The sequence below is a fragment of the Gordionus sp. m RMFG-2023 genome, chromosome 1 (genome assembly GCF_954871325.1).
Source record: "Gordionus sp. m RMFG-2023 chromosome 1, tfGorSpeb1-WG-v2, whole genome shotgun sequence".
NCBI lineage: Eukaryota > Metazoa > Nematomorpha > Gordioida > Chordodea > Parachordodidae > Gordionus > Gordionus sp. m RMFG-2023.
In genome coordinates this window covers 68584752-68602525 of record NC_088775.1, presented here as the reverse complement: position 1 = coordinate 68602525, position 17774 = coordinate 68584752, and the positions used below count along the sequence as shown (strand labels likewise).

Genomic DNA, 17774 nt, shown 5'->3' with positions numbered 1-17774 from the left:
GGGATTCACCTAATTGAAGAATCTATTCATTTTTCAAAGTCTAACTACTGTATTTAAGCCCAGTATAATCTTCTTTTTTTGAATCATCCTTAATAGTGTTTATTTATATAGCCTTGATTGTAAGAATAAGTCAGGCGCAATAATGACAAATAAATAAATACTTTTTAAACAAATATCTCATTTTATTAATTCTATATGCCATGTTGTTGCAGACCTGTTTCTCTTTTATAGATGAATAGTACGACTAAATTTAAGTCAAGAACAATTTTTAATTGGAAATTTTCTTGCTTATAAAATTCAATATAAGATTAAATTAATATTACTTGAATAAATATTATCAAAAAATATTTGTTTAGCAATAGAATTTTTACAAGAATATTGAAAAATTTTCTCCCCCTTAGCAATTGCATTGTTATTATGGGGAGCTACAATGTTGTGCAGATTTAATTCAAAACATTTCCATATTTTTTAATTCGTTTGTAAATAAAATTATTTAACTTGTAAAAATTATAAGATATATAAATATGTTATTTTAACAATTTTTTGCAAGTCAAATAATTTTATTTTCAAATAAATTAATAAATATGGAAATGTTTTGAATTAAATCTGCACAACACTGTAGTTCCAATATTATTTCATACTAAATAAATTTTATTAAAATTGTCAAACTCTCCTTACGTTATTGCGTAACCATTTTAAAAGCTGTAGTAAGATTATTTAATCTTCAGATATTTTAGAAGTTGTTTGCAAAGCAAGCTTTCTTATCTAATATCACACTCATATTTTAGATGGGATGAATAAATATCTAAACAAGTTGATTTAAAATCATTCATAATATATATATAAAGATATTTCCATAAACACTTCTAAATCTAAACGTCCCAAGATTATAAAAACAATCAAAATAATTTCTTTTAATTTGATAGTTTTCCTACCCCAATAATATTGAGCCTACGTGTTTACGTATCTAAAAGATATTAGAGGTCATATTAATATGTTAAGAAGTTTCCAACGATTTAAAAAGTGTTTTTGAAATTAACACATGAAAAGGAGCTTGAAGTGTTAATGCCCATAATATCTATTTATATTTAGTTATCATAAATAATATTCCATCTTGTAATACATAATTTGATTGCATTTCTTAATAAAATGTTTATAAAAAAAATTATATGCAAATATCTTTGATATTGTACTTTATAATGAACAAGTAAAACCTTTGTATTTTTTAAAAATAAAAAAATTGTAATAAAGAATAAAATGTTATTATAATTTTATTATATGCTATTTAATAAAGTTTCCGTTATTTTTTATAATTTTTAATCAAATCCTATTTTAACTTTTAATTTTACTATAAAAGGAACTATAATTATAGTTATAATTACTCTAGAAAATCACAATTACATGTATTTATGATTACTCTAGAAAATCACAATTACATGTAATAATAATTACTCCAGAATAACTCTAGAAAATCATAATTACATGTAATAATAATTACTCCAGAATAACTCTAGTAATTATTTTTAGAAAAAGAATTAGTATAATTATGAATCAATTACAATTTTTTGCAATTATGCCAATCCCATCCCTGTGGTATGTAGTAATAAAAATAATATTAAAAAAAATAACGTTTTTATTTAAAAATAAATGATTATATATTTACAGCTAAAAAATTTTTAATAAAATAGAAAACTAATTATGGTAAATATTTAAAATACGAAAATACAATTCATTCATTTATATTATTCTAAAATTTAATAATAGGATTGCTTGGAATTATTTAATAAACCGAGCAAATTTCATCAGTTTAAATTTCCAGAAATAAAGTAATATTACATAAAAGCTTAACTTAACATTTTTTTTAAATTAATAAAAATATGTAGGGCTGCAAAAAGTATAAAATTTAAGCGTAAAGTTTCATACAAGTGCGAAGAATCAGTTGTGATTCCTTTATAAAAAGCGGAAATGATTTTATTTAAACCCTATTTAAAGAAGAAATATGATTTGTTGTCAAATTAAACTAGAATTTGATAAGCATTTGAAGATTTTTTTTAAAAAAATTTTGATTTCATCTTTTTTTATGCATGAAATTTTCAAAAGATTTACTCCTAAGAGATTTTTTTAAAAAGATTTTGGTCTTAGGTAAAATTTGATCAAAAATCTGTTAAAGAATTTAAAAGATTTTTTTCAAATTCTGAATTAAACAGTCCTTAGTAAAAGTATTTTACCCGATAACCCAAGGAATTACCCCTAATCACGGCCGAGCCCATATCGGCGTCTTCGTACTCATTGGTATCATCGTCAAAATACATTTGATCCCTATTCTCAAAATTTTCACCGTCGACACTCCCATCCACGATGTTAAGGGAGTAAGATGAACCTTTGAGTTTTCTGACATTGAACCCCGTTTTGTAATATTTAGAAGCATTGTAAGATGATGATTTTAAGTACATTTCGGAAGTGAAATCGTTATCATTATGGGAAACCATTGGACTCGGAGGTTGGATTTTGATATCGATTATTTTATTGTTAAAAGCACCAATAGCTTTTTTTGAATCATCGACAGGACTAAAGTTAACTTGCAATAATTTATCAGGCCTTTTGGTTGGAGGGGGAGGTGAGTATCGCTCGGCAACAATGGAAAGTCTGTAAAATTATATCATACTTTAATAATTTCTGAATTCAAATGTTTTGGCATTGAAATATTTTTAATTACTATATAAAAAAATTAAATAATATAAATTGTAAAATGATTATAAGAGTTTAATAAAACATGCCAAAAAGTTAACTACCAGAATCCAAATTAGTTTGTTATGGCAACATTAACTCAATTTATAAATACAAAAATAAATTTATAAATGCAAAAATATGGAAATGGCATATTATATAATGCCTACTTCGAGGTATTTTTGGTGTTGTAAAAAAATTGATTAATAATTTTGTTGGCTTGTCTTGAGTTGGAAGGAATGTGCCCGTTTAAAGATATTATCACGTCCCCCTTAAGAAATATATCAAAATTACATAATAAAAGACAATAAAGATGTTTCAAAACATAGTTTAATTTTATACCTATCAGAAGAGCTTTATAACAAGCATAACGGAAATAAAAAAAAAGTAGGGTCTCTTACACCTGAGAGAGGGGGGGTTTATCTTATGATGCAATAAATGCCATTAAAATCCGGGAGAAAGTATTTTGATTTTACATTGATTTTTGTTTTATAGAGCAGATAAGAGAGGGATCCTGCTATAGATTTAATATTCTATCATTTAATATAATTTCGAAAGAGAGTGTATTAGATTTAACTTTGTTTTTATATGTTCATTTTTGTGTATGTATTTTTTAAGGGTAGTGATTCTCTCCGTCGGACTAATTTAAAATTTTATGAAGATACGCTTAACAAAGACTAAATTTTATGTACGGCAAAATATATATTTTTTTATTTAAACACCATCACACAAAAAATACCATGTTTATCTTATCAAAGGTTGTTTTTTTTAGTTTATGATAAATATCAGGAGGAAAAGTTAAACGGAACAGAGAATAAATAATTTTCGCTATGACCCTAACAGGTATTACGACTTTATAGGCAACTCATAGTCCTAGAAAGATCGGCATTTGTATTTTTGTAATTATAGAATGTTCCGCGGCTAAAAGTGATCTTAAACAGGGCCCTCTTGTCATAAATATCGAAATATCGATCCCTTCCGATTCCAGCCGTCCGTTGATTGCATGAAATGGTTTTAGAACTTAAGAGCCAAAATTATATATTCGAGTTAATTAAACTATTTTTAGGGGGATTTGGTACTGATAGAGGCAATGTTTAAATAAGGTGCATGTAATCATGTGGAAATGGCAGGCCCTCGTTATTGATATTATGGGTGTAACCTGTGAGGAAGTGTCTTATGTCTTATAGGAGTCTAAAGACCCTGGAAAAAGATGACTAATATTTCAAATATAAAAGTAACGCCTAAAATATGTATTTGCAAAAAAAATCGAAAAAAAAACAAACCTTCCTTAAATCAATTAATTGTGCTGGCGAATTGGCTAAAACACCGTCTATTACAATGCACATCTCCCCCTTTTCAATCACGAATTGCTATTTTAAATGAAAAAAATTTATATGATATTAATTCAATATTTGGGAAGACTAGAAAAATAATTTGTTATTAAATCATAAAATTATTATCAAGGTTTATAAAATAATATAGCAAGGAATTGATTCTGAACTCCAACCCGGTTGAACCTGTTTTTTTGGTAAATCCGAACCTGTTTTTATGAGTTTTGGTTTAGAAATAACTGAAATTTAATATGGTCTCAGACTTAAACTAATGAGGTACAAGAAAATGGTATTTGATAATCATCAAAAATTTCATATTTCGTATTCATCATTGACCAATTATCGTTTTATAATATATTTTAAATTATAAAATTAATATTGATTATAAAATATAATATTGATAGATTTAATAAAAGCAAAGCAGGGATACGGAACAAAGCTATTACTATGTTCAAGCTTCATCCCAGTCCTAAAAATGTTCCATACCAGTGGGGAACGTTCCAGAAAAAAATATTCAAATTCATTTTATCAAACTAACTCATTTATTAAATTATTACCTAAAGTAATAATATCAACCTTAAAAAAATTTTCATTTATAATTGTAGGTTGGGATATAAGTAAGGCTCGGACCAAAATATCAAAACAAAAATGTAATTTTCAAAACAAAACCATAATGAAATAAACAAAAGCAAAAAAATTTATTTAAAAAGTGGCTTTTTGAAACAGAAAAATTGAAAATTATTGGTTTAAAAAGTCACATTTGACTGTGCGGAATATGTAGACAAAAATATGACATAAGCAAATTAAACGGATCAAATTTGAGATCAATTTATTCAACCAGATTCACTGCGATTTTTTGAGTTGATAAAAAAAAAATTTTTTATTGTATCCACTAATACTTTAAGTCAAGTGAGCAGAGAAAGTTAGCTATCCAATGTCATTTTTTAAATTTAAGTAAATATAAAAGCAGATTTATACTTGTAGGTTATGTAACAGATTAATACAAATCATTAGTTTGTTTATATAATAGAAATGAAATGAGAATGTAACTTTCGTTTAATAAATATTTTTCTGGAAAGTTTCAAATTGTCCTAGAATATATCGTTTAGGTTGAAACAAGTCTTGAACAAATGTAATTTACATTCTAATTTATAAATTTTGAGGTCCCGATAAATAGGACGTTTATCCCACCCAGCCCAAATAGATAATAAAACAGTCTAAAACTATGGTTAAAATCATTTTGGTAACCTTTAAAAGAAGGGTCCCAAAACTATAGGATAAAAACTCTTATGACTTTAAATTAATTCTTCTAACTAACTTAGGGGGAACAAAAAAGCTTTATGAACCTGTTTACAGAAAAAACCAGATGTTTGCCCCAGATTACGGACTAGATATTTGTGATAGGCCTTCCAATGTGTGGCGCGAAATTTGGTCATGGCATCATCATTCATATTTTTCAAAGATTTTTCACCTTACAATAATTATGAAAAAGGATTTTAATTTCTAACTTATAATTATAACGATATCTTAATTACAATTATTCATTATTTTCTAATCTTTTTACTATAAATATTAATGTTTGTTTATCAAAAAATACCTAATGATATAGTCAAGTAAACAGAACTGTTTTCGGGCAAATTTGGCAGAAGTCTACACACCTCTATAATGCTTATGTTCAGTCTTCCTAGCAATATCAAAGGAATTGGTGTCTTTTGAATCTCCTGTATTAGAGAAAAAATCAAATTTGGAACAAAAACTATATAAACATTTAAAAACAAATTAAAAGTGGAGTGGATGTATATAAGAAACTCCAATTGAGAATTTCGATTTGGCCTCTTTATTTTAAGTGATAAAACTATAGGGGATTTCTTGTAGAGGGCTCAATTTTTAGGTATAAAACTAAGAATAGCCAGATCCTTCGGAGCAAAAAGGCTAAGAGTGCTGGCTATAACTTTTTAAAATAATGTTTTTTTCCTATTTTAGTTTCATAATTTATTATACTATAAATCTAAAAAAAACCATCTAAAGAATATAAAAATACTCCTTGTCATGAAGTCCGCTTATATAGTATATTTTAAAAAAAAATTCGCCTGTTGTTAAACGACTTGATTTAGCCAATTTTTAAAATATGTTAACTCAATATTTTTGCCAAAAATAAGTTAGCTTAGAATTTTGCCCACAAATTACAAAAGTTCAGGATATCTATTGACAAGACTATGGTAATGAAATTTTGGCGAAAACTTGAAGAGCAGTTTAACAACACTATGTTTCAGAATAGTGCGACTATTATAAACAAGTCTCTACTAATCTTCTTTAAATGAGATATTGAGTTTTCATACATATTCGGACTAATTTTCTTAAAATGAGATATTGAGTTTTCATACATATTCGGCCAATGGCTTGTCAAATATATGTAAAAATTTTATCAATTCCAGATTTATATATTTCTTTAAAAATATTCCAATTAAAATTTTATTTTTTTATATTTATTTGGCTTTTTTAAAATTTTTTTTATTATTTTTTGGCTATTAAAAAAATATTGAGTCAAACCTGTCTAATTTTAGCCGCGTTGGGACCAAGATTTTTGCCCAACTTTGACAATTGCCCATTTCCCAAGATTCTTTACTTTTAAAAGAACATTTTATTATCTGTTAATTAGTCTTTGTTTTTAAATAAAAAGATCAAGTACTAAATTATAAAGGGTATGCTGGATTTTTAATTTTTAAACAATTTTTTTTCAATTGAAAGCAATGATAGATTCGATATAATAGATTTAGACTCATCATCAGGGTACCTACTATAAATTTAATTCTTTTTAAAGATGAAAATCCCCGTTCTGAACTTGCTGTCGTTGAAACCAAAGTTATGATGAATTTGCATAATTTTAAAAACTCTTTAAAACATTTCATGGTATATGTTACATACTTTTTGTTCCTAAAATTTATAAATAGCGTGCCCTTAATTCGGGTTCTAGCTTGTGTAAGTCGAAATATTGAGAATAGTTTCATTTAATTTGTCCAATAAATTTAGGGGGAAATTTTGATTATAAATGTTTCGATTTTGCCAATATCTAACAATTCGATGAATAACATTTTTTAATTTATCGAACCAAAAATTAATTTCATTGATTTATTATCTCTTATTTTAATTATCAAAATTAAAATTCTTTTATTGGGCAATCTGTATATATTACATTTTTTAAATTTAAATTGTCTTCAATATTCTCTTTTACGTGTAAATTTCTCAAAAAACATCAAATTTTTATTTGTTTGATTTAACGGAATTTCTGAAATCTTTAATGTTTTTCAGACAATAAGATATATCGTTAATTTTTTTAAGATAAATTCTTTTTATTAAATTTTAAAAAATATTTTAAAAAATAGCATATATATAACAATATGAATATAACATTAAAAAAATCCTATAAAAACTATATTAAAAAAACATATAGGGGGGGGGGGAGATCCGATAAAACTAATGGTTGCATCGGAACAGGACGATTTAAGTTGATTGTAGCATTTTAAAAGAAGATTCATGATTATTAATTTGAGAATTTTTTTTACCCAAAATCTTAAAAAAATGATAATCAAACCTAGGGTCCCATAGACATGGCTATTAAAGTATGATTTTGAAGTATATCAAATAATAAATCAGATTCTGGGAAATTTTCTTGAATATATAACAAAATTAGAAAATTTGCATCATTTCATATGTTTAAATAATCAAGATGTTATAAGAATTTATTGATTTAACAACGTAATTACCATTATTAGACAATTTAAATTAATTATTTGTATTGAAAAAGAAGATAATTTTGCTTCCCTTTTATTTATTAAATAATAAGCAATTTTTTTTTATTTGCTTCCCCAATGCTTATCTTTCAAATGTTAAATTGCACAATACTTTCATTTAATTTTCTTTTTATTTATTAAAAAAATAAACAATTTTATATTTTGTTCACCATATTTTGGTTCCACGTCTTTATAGAGAATGTATTTTATAGAGAAACATTTATAGAGAAAACAATTATAGAGAATTGTTTTATAGAGAATGTAGTTTATAGAGAATGTTTTATAGAGAATGTTTTATATAGAGAATAATTTTTAGAGAATTAATTTATAGAGAATGATTTTATAGAGAATGTCGTTTATAGAAAATGGTTTTACAGAGAATGTAATTTATAGAGAATGATTTTAAAGAGATATAGAGAACGTCCTTTATAGAGAATGACTTCAAAGAGAATGATTTTATAGAGAATGTTGTTTATAGAGAATGATTTTAAAGAGAATTACTTTTATAGAGAATTATTTTGTATAGAATAATATTGTAGAGAATTACATTGTAGAGAATTATTTTGTAGAGAATTATTTGTAGATCTTGATTTTATAGAGAAATATTATATATGGGACAATTATAGAGCTCAAAAAATTTATGCGAGATTTGAAAGAAACACCCCCCCCCCTCCCAACAGAAAAGTTTGAATAAATAATTAGCCCTAATGATACGAAGAAATTTAAATATTAATGATTATTATACTTGCTTATAACCAGATCTTTAGACCGACTATCAATAATAAAAGGGCACTTAACCATTCAAACAATGTTAAACAGGACCTTTTACCAGAGGGTAAGGGGTTATAATTCAAGTTTGACATTGAAATTAAAAGGGGTAGTTGGTATATTTTGATGTGGTATAGGAAATGAGAGGAGTGGGGGAAGAAGGGGGTAGGATTATAATATATGCTGCAAAATCTTTTGATAATTAGGTATTTGAAATATCTTCTAAGTGTAAAAGAGTTAGTAAAATATTGTAAGCAATCTGCTGCAAATATCAAGCTTCGATATTTTCTAAAGAAAGACATCGCATTGTAAATCATGATACAAAACTTCTTATAATCAAATGATGAAATACAAGTTTGTCGGTGAACCAACCATATTTAAACAAATTGGTATCAATGAATATAATCCCTATATGTAAATAAAAAATTTCTTATCAATATTAAAAGTCTGATAAAATTTGGTCTATAGAACCTATAAAATTTTGACGACTTCGGAATGTTTAACAAGTGCAAAAAACCTATTAAAAACATTTTAAACTTTTTGATTCATCTTTCTCTACACTGATAAGGAGTTTACGGCTTGTAATAAGAAATTTTCATTTTACTAAAATCAATTTGAAGAAAAGGGTGCATTATTTTAAATTTTGTCGATGTATAATTTTTAGGTAAGGGTTTGAACTATCATTTTGTATTTTGTAAATTCAGATACAATTATTTTCGGACCTATGATGATTTCGAAAAATTGATCCAACCACCACCTAATCTTCCCTGCCTACCCTGTGAATATTAGACAGTATTCTAGTGATCTTTTAACTAAACTTAATTTTGGTAAGGCGATAGTTTGATGGATATTGTTTTATTTTTTGTTATTATTTGCATTTAAAATCATTAATTGAGTGCGTTTTATTAAATTTAAAAATCTGATTTTGCCAGAAATGCATTTGAAGTGTAGAACCACCCTTAATGTTGCGCAATCGGTTAATTTTAGGCAATTCCAAAACGGTTAGCCAAGTTTTTAGGTTAAAAAATCGGCTAAGCATAAAAATAGGCGAAAACTAACTATTCAAAATTAAGACATCGGCTAAGGAGCTCGGTTAATCGCCCGTCATATATCGTTACATAATAAATATATAAAATAATTTTAATACAGGCTAGGCTTAGTGTTGCGTAACGCTGACGGGCGATTAGCCTAGCTCCCAGTCCCTACATTTTGTATAATTAGTTTTAGGCGATTTTTCGGTTAAGCCAAATTAGGTTTAGCCTATTTTTAGGCTATTAACATTACTTATAAATTTCAGATTAATGTAAATTAACATTTCTTCAGAAGTTCAATATAAAATCTTCTGAAATTTATAGGGTGGGTATTCTACACATATTGGAATGCATTTTCGGCAAAATCAGATTTAAAATTTAATAAAACGCGCTCAATTTATGATTTAAAATGCAAAAAATAGAACATAATACTCATCAAACTATCGCCTTACCATAATATTTATTAAATTATATAGATTTTCATTATAAATTATTAAATACAAAAAAATTTTGGCGCAATCGTATGAAATTCCCAAGGTAGATTCTCTTCGGAATATATTTGGTAAAATCAGATTTATCAGGGAAATTAAAAACGCGCACTATAATCAGAGACCTACAGGCCCGACCTTAAACCCGGCCCGGGCCGTATTTTAATTTTTTTAAATATACCCGGGCCGAGCCTAAAATTTTATTTTTTTAAATACACGGGCCGGGTCAAAAAAGCTTTTTTTTAAAAAACCCGGTCCAGGCCATATATTTTAAAACCAAATATTTCGAATCACCATTATTATCTAGGCAAATTAAAAATATATAATATATTTTTAAAAAATCGGGGCCGGGCCATGCAGATTAAAATAATGCACATAGCAACTAAATATTGACAAAATTATCTAAAAAAATTGGCGTAAGGCTGGCTTTGTTGCTAATAGTTTTTTTTAAATGGCTACTTTACTAGCTCTAATAGAAAATGATAAAGAAGGAAATATTTTCATAATTTTAACATTACTACTTCTAATTGTTCAGCGTATTTTAAAAAAAAATAACAACAGGAAACTTAAAAATATTATCATAATTATTCATAAGCAATATAAATAAGAAACGTGAATAATTTTTTTTAAGATTATTTTTTCCCTTTTTTTATTCAAGGGTTCCGAGAATTTATATGACGGCCTCTGGCTTGTTTTTTTATGTAAAAATATAAAACATAGAAAATATGGACAAATATAATTCATGTAGAGAAAAAAAAATCTAAAAATAAAAAGGAAATAAAAAAAATTTATATTTGATTGAGTTTTGCTCTATGAAAATACAAATAAATAAAAATTATAATAAAAGTTTAAACTTACAATTATTTAAGTTTTATTTTATATATAATAGGATTTTAGAAAAATTATCATTCATTTTGAAATCTAAATTTTTTTTAAAGAACTTATAAATTTTAATAGCTGAATTTATTATAAGCAGTCAAAACAATCAATTACTAATTTTTGAATCATTTATATTTCAACGAGAGAAGCTTATTAAGGATACAAGTTATTGGCGTTGTGTTAAATTCCACTTGGGGGAGTGCAATGGAAGGGCAAGGACAAAATCTGGAGTTATATTTCATAATCAAATGCATAATCATGTTCCAGACATTGCCGAAATTGAAGTAAGAAAAAAAATAAATCGAATAAAGGAAAAGGCAACTACCTCGCAAACTCTACCCAATAATATAATAGCGGATATAACAACCAATATATCTACGGCAGCTATGGGGAGAATGTCAAGTTGTTCCTTAATCAAAAGAACAATTCAAAGAAAACGACGCCTAGTAGGAAGGGCGCCTACTGTTCCTGTTAATTTAATTGACCTAATAATCCCTATTGAATATCAAATAAATAATAAAGGGAACAATTTTTATTATATGATAGCGGTCACCATGATCATCGATGCTTAATATTTTCAACAATAAAAAATATACAGTTCCTATCAACGTGCGACAAATAATACGCAGATGGCACCTTCAAAACATGCCCTCCACTCTTTCAACAAATCTATACCATCCATGGGATGAAATACGACACGATTATTCTTGCCGTTTATATTATTATGGCTTCGCATCGCCATCAAGATTATTTAAATATTTTCGAAAAAATTAAAAATTTCGAAATTCATCTTGATCCTAAGTCTATAATGACAGACTTTGAATTGGCAGCCATATCAGCCTTCAACCAATCTTTTCCGTTAGCTGATAACCGTGGATGTTTCTTCCATATGTCTCAATGCATATGGCGCGCCGTTCAAAAAAATGCAATAATTTGTATGTCATATATGACAGAGCCTAATTTTGCTTTGCAAATTAAGATGTTATTATCACTGTCATATGTGCCAGTGGACGACATAATCCATGGATTCGAGGTGCTATTTGGTTCCAAATTCTATCAAGAAAGGCGGGATATTCTCCAACCTTTGATAGAATACTTCGAGGAGACATGGATAGGCAAAATGATAGCAATGGAGAGATCCCCATTGTTTAGTATTTCATTATGGAATTGCTATGATTCCACTCTGATGCGAGCTCCAAATACCAACAATGCAGTAGAAGGTTGGCACCGGAGTTTTTCTTCCCATATAAGTTCCCATCATCCAACCATTTAGAAATTTATCAAAAGTATGAAATATATATTATATTAAAAAATTTTTAAAATCTTATTTAATTTTTAGCTCTTAAAGATGAAGATAGCCTTAATGCTATAAATTGGAGCAATATTCTTTGGGACTATTGGCTCCACTCTCAAAAAAACAATATCGGGAAAGAGCTCAACGGGTGTATGAATAGTCGAAAATTACTATTCAAGACCCATGTTAGATTATCTAAGGGCATTGTCCCACAATATTAATTTAAATGTTTAAATTATATAATTAAATTTATATTTATGTCATGAATAAAAATTATATATTTAGGATTATGGAACTATTTTAAATTATGGAACTATTTTGAATTAATTTTATTTGATCGAAAAAATTTGAAAATTTGAATAAAGAATTTATGCAATAAAATGTTAAGTTACTAAGATTATTACTAACTTAGTAATTATTTATTTTTGTGAATACCTTAATTTTTTCAACTTATCTTTTTGCTTTCCAAGTGATGGTGTAGGACATTGCTTTTTTTGGAAATTTTTCTTAAGCCTACTTTGATATTTTCCTTTTCTAAATTTATTTGATATTTCGCATCAAATATATATAATGATAAAATATTCTACATTGTAATAAAAAAAAATCTCAATGCCTCTTATTGAGTAGATTTTCCAGATTAAATATCCTTAGCCTCTTATTGAGTAAATTTCCCAATTAAATATCCTTATTTTAATAAATTATATTAGATTAAATCTGGTTTAATAAGTGCCAAAAAAAAGAATTAGATAGTAAATGGTCATATTTGAGAAAATTTATTTCTAAAATAATACTTAATTCATTTTCTATAAAATCATTCTTTATAAAATTCTTCAATATAAAATTATTCTCTATAAAATCCTTCTCTATAAAATAATAAGCACTAAAACAATTCTCTATAAAATAATTCTCTGTAAAACAATTCTCTGTAAAATATTCCCTATAAAATCATTCTCTATAAACGAGATTTTCTATAAACGAGATTCTCTATAAATGACATTCAAATATAATTGTTTTCTCTATATAAAAGTTTCTCTATAAAATATATTCTCTATAAAATCATTCTCTATAAACGAGATTCTCTACAAAATCATTCTCTATAAACGAGATTCTCTATAAAAACATTCTCTATAAGAGATTCTCTATAAACGACATTCTCTATAATTGTTTTCTCTTTAAAATTTCTCTATAAAATAAATTCTCCATAAAATCATTCTCTATAAACGATATTCTTTATAAACGACATTCTCTACAATTGTTATCTCTATAAAAGTTTCTCTATATTTACATTCTCTATAAAAGATTCTCTGTAAAGACGGGATACCAATTTTTTTTAACCCTAATAAAAAAAATGGCACAAAAAATATACAGTATAAACATGATTTTTTTCTTTTATTCATTTTTAAAAAATGAGAAATTTTAAATTTTCTTCCCCGCTTGTAGATTTTTTTAACATAGTAAAAATAATATTTATATTTTTAATGTAGCATAGTTTATATTAATCTTTATTTAATCATGTATTAATTAAAATATTTTCAAAATGTTGATATTTTATATAATACAGATTTTAATATTAAAAATTATAATGTATAAAGACTCTATTTAAAAAAAAAGTAATTTTTTACAATTATAAAAAATATGTGTAATTCTTATGCAAATAATGTATTTAAAAAAATATGATGATATTATCTTATAAATAATACTTTTTTTACAAAAAAAAATTGATTATATATTAAAATTAATAAAATTTTATTGCTATTTTTTGATTTGAATTTAAAAAGAGAGATCTACTTTTCTCTGAGATTTTGCTAATTCATCTAGAATCAAATTTTTATCTAAAATAATCTCCTTATAAATATTTAATAGGGCTAACCTATTTAAACGTTTTTCACCGGTTGTGTTTCTTAAATAGGTTTTTAACCTTTTTAAAGTTGAAAAAGACCTTTCATTAGTGCAGGTACTAATTGGCAAGGTAGCTAAAATAATTAATAATGTTTTGATATTAGGCAGGGAATCTAAAATGCAATTACACATGGAAAGGGCCTGCAGAGCATTTTTTGGTCTCAAAGAATACCCTATTCTGTCAAGATTTTTATACCAAAATTCGACATCACAAAGTAACTTATCATATGAACCTACTAAATCATCAGCATAAAACTCTGAGATTTTTTTAATATCCCCTCGTGTTTCAAGTGTAATCAACAGTTTAACCGGCAAAAGAAAATAAAAGCTTTTTAAAATATAATTATGACTAATAAATCTTTCTTTTAATTGAAATAAAAATGTATCAATAAGGGGAATAAAAATGTTTATTTTATAATAATCCTCAATCGTAGATGCATCAATATTTGATCGATTGGATTGTCTAGAGCTCTAGGTTTAAAATTTTCAATTCCAAACATATTAGCAATCTCCTTTACTTTTTCATATATTTCATGAAACTCTGATATTTGTTAATATTTCAACAATATCCTTTGCTTTATTCATAATATCCCTTAAATCCAAATCAATTTTTTGTAGCATTTTGCTAAAATCATATGTATCATTAAATAAAAAATAAACACATTGAATTGAAATTAAAAACTGTGGCTTAATAATAGCCTGCAAAAGATTTTCGGCACCTGCTGAATCTTTTTCCTTGCTTGATATATAAAATTCTAGTGCTGCAAAGACAACATCATATAGTTCAATAAAGTGTTTCACCGACTCTTGTCTTTCGATGAATCTGGTCGGACAAAATCTTTTTAGCTTTTTTTTTTGATTTTTGTCAATATCATACGTTTGAATAAATAACTCCCTTTTTGGGTGGTGTGAAATAGCTGCAAACCAAAAATAAATATAAAAATAATCGAATGTGTATATCTATTATTATTTATAATAAATTTAAAACATAAAAATCAAGCGTTTATTAAGAATTTATTAAATTAAAAATAAAAAATTTTAAAAAAAAATTTTAAAAAAAAAATTTAAAAAAAATTTTTTTTTTTAATAACCACCCCCCCCCCATGCCTAAGCCACTGTGAACAGTTCTTTAGAAATATTAAATCTTTTATCACATTCTCTTTGAGTATGACAAATTAAAAATTTAATAACCTAAATTTTTTTAATTAACCATAACTGGTTATATTTGTTTTCTTTATTAATTTTGTTATTATACATGTATAGTTTTACAAAGTATAAAATTTCTATAATATAAATAAATGAATGAATGCAACAAATGCCCGCTTTATAGAGGTCTTATGCAAATGGGGAAAAAATTAAAAATCTGCCATTTTTCGAAGTAAAGAGTTGCTCATAACAAGGCATTTTTTAGTAGTAGGTACTACGAATTTGATTGAGAATAAAATTTTGGTAAATTTGGGAGTTGCCCGAATTATCAAGTGACAAAATTAGACAGGTTTAGCTGTATATAATTAATAAATTCTATCCGCGTTTTTTTAAAAAATTATATATATTAAATGCAACATAAAAATCGTAGAGTTAAAAAAAATTACTAAATAATTTACAATTTGACTGGCGTAACATAGGGACTTGCGTACCTCAGGGTTCCAATTTTATTAATTGACTAAATTTCGTTATTAATAACATGCTTTTTTAATATCGGCTTCCTTTTTTTAAATTCAAATTTCTTCATAATCTTTCACTGTGAAATATATTTTCTTCTAAAATATAAATCTAATTAAATGCATTATTAATCTGTATACGAAATAAAATAATATTCAAAACAAAATTTCTTGAAAAACTTTGACGGAATAGAAGTTTGCAGAATCAAGAAGGATAAATAAGAGTCAATATTTATGCTGACTATTTATACTTATGTAAATCTTAAAAACTCTTATAAAATTACATCATTCAATAATATCAAGTAAATAAAGATATATAAGAGAGATTTAAATTTTCCGAATAATCCGTTTACAATATTATTTTTAAAAAATTGGAAACTATTCAAGATTTGACAAAATTAATATAAATAGAGAAAATATCGATAGCAGCTAGTGTTTACAATGTAAGTGTCTGCTTATTTTTCTAACAATACCGGTGATGAGGGCAACTGTGGAAAAGTATCTTTTTAAAATTAAAAATAATCACTAACAGATGAGATTAGCCAGCAGAGGGTAACCATCGCACAAATTATTGGTAGAATACCATAGTTAAATGATGTTGCAATGACTTATAATAATTTTATACAATAAAGATACATTTTTATATAGATAAAAATTAAACCCCCCCCCCATTTGGGCGGTTGTTACGCCACCATAAAATACATCATTAACTAAATAAAAAAGGCATATTTAAATAGCATACTTCTTTATCCTTTTCCGCAACTATAAACCGAGGTTCTACTAATAAACTCTTACCACTTAGCATATTTTCATTATCGACTCTGATATTGGCTTTATCCTGATCAAGTTTAGTATTCACCGATTCGTCTAAATCGCCCTTATTAATGATACTATTGTACTCTAAAAGTGACGTTGTTTCTTCGTTGATAACGCTTATCCCGTTGGATTTGGTCAAAGCTTTGTTCCTCCTTCTTACTCCCCCGCCCATAAGTTTCGTTTTAAGGTTACCGAATAATCTGCCACCTCCACTAGAAGACACATTCGACGTGGGCTTCGGAGGATAATTAGCGGTATCGGCTTGCTCTTTACTGACCTCACTGTTTTCTCTGACAACTTTAATGTTTTCATTGATAATTTCAGGCGGATTTATATCGGACTGCCGATTAGAAGTCGAGAGATCCGGCGAATTTATGGGACTAGATCCGGTTGTGTGAAAAAAGGGTTTTAATCTAATTTTGTAATGAGGGAAGGTATGGCGTTTCTTTATGGATTTTTTAATCTTTGTTTTATTATTTTAACGGGAAAAAAAAATTAGCCATAAATAAATAATTTTCTATTTTTTTTTGAAAGTGTAAAATACCCATGAATAACTATGGCACAAAATGCAGAATATATACCCAAACGGTTTAACCCTTAGCCTGGCCAGCAGTTTGAGCAAAAAAACCAGGCAAATATGATTTTTTTTTATGAGCCGAAAAATTTCTAATAAAATTTTAATAGGCCAGTTAGAATCGAACCTTGCTACTATTATATATTTGCAAGAATATTGGAATAACCCAAGAATCCTTTCCTAATGTATAGTTGACTATCTATTAAATTAATTACTAAAGGAAAAAAATATGTATTTATTAAAACCTTACAAGAGTTGGATCGGATGAATTCAAACATATTTTTTTTTTAAATTGTGCTGGATGGAACCAACTGGGTATAAATTTAGGCACTCGGTGATAAAATAATAATTTTAGTTTAAAAAAAATTAGGATCGGATTCGGACGTATTATTTCAAGAAATTTTGAGCTTGGACTGTTTTTTTAGGACCTAACGGTGTGGATAAGAACGTTCTAATTCAGGGTTCTAGGATATAATAGATCGATCCAATTATTCAAAGCGAAGATATAAATTGCA

The 17774-nt window shown here is 26.5% G+C and overlaps 1 protein-coding gene across 1 annotated transcript in view; it reads right to left on the bottom strand.

The window, feature by feature from the left end:
• Positions 1-17774, bottom strand: part of LOC135929140 (uncharacterized) — a 78356-nt gene that overhangs the window by 23042 nt on the left and 37540 nt on the right. The window contains exons 9-14 of the mRNA XM_065465661.1: positions 16612-17148; positions 5656-5779; positions 5405-5529; positions 4011-4097; positions 2898-2998; positions 2229-2646 (exon numbers count right to left, since the gene is read on the bottom strand). Of these exons, the coding sequence (XP_065321733.1) occupies positions 2229-2646; positions 2898-2998; positions 4011-4097; positions 5405-5529; positions 5656-5779; positions 16612-17148 (1392 nt within the window). The remainder of the gene's footprint in view (positions 1-2228; positions 2647-2897; positions 2999-4010; positions 4098-5404; positions 5530-5655; positions 5780-16611; positions 17149-17774) is intronic.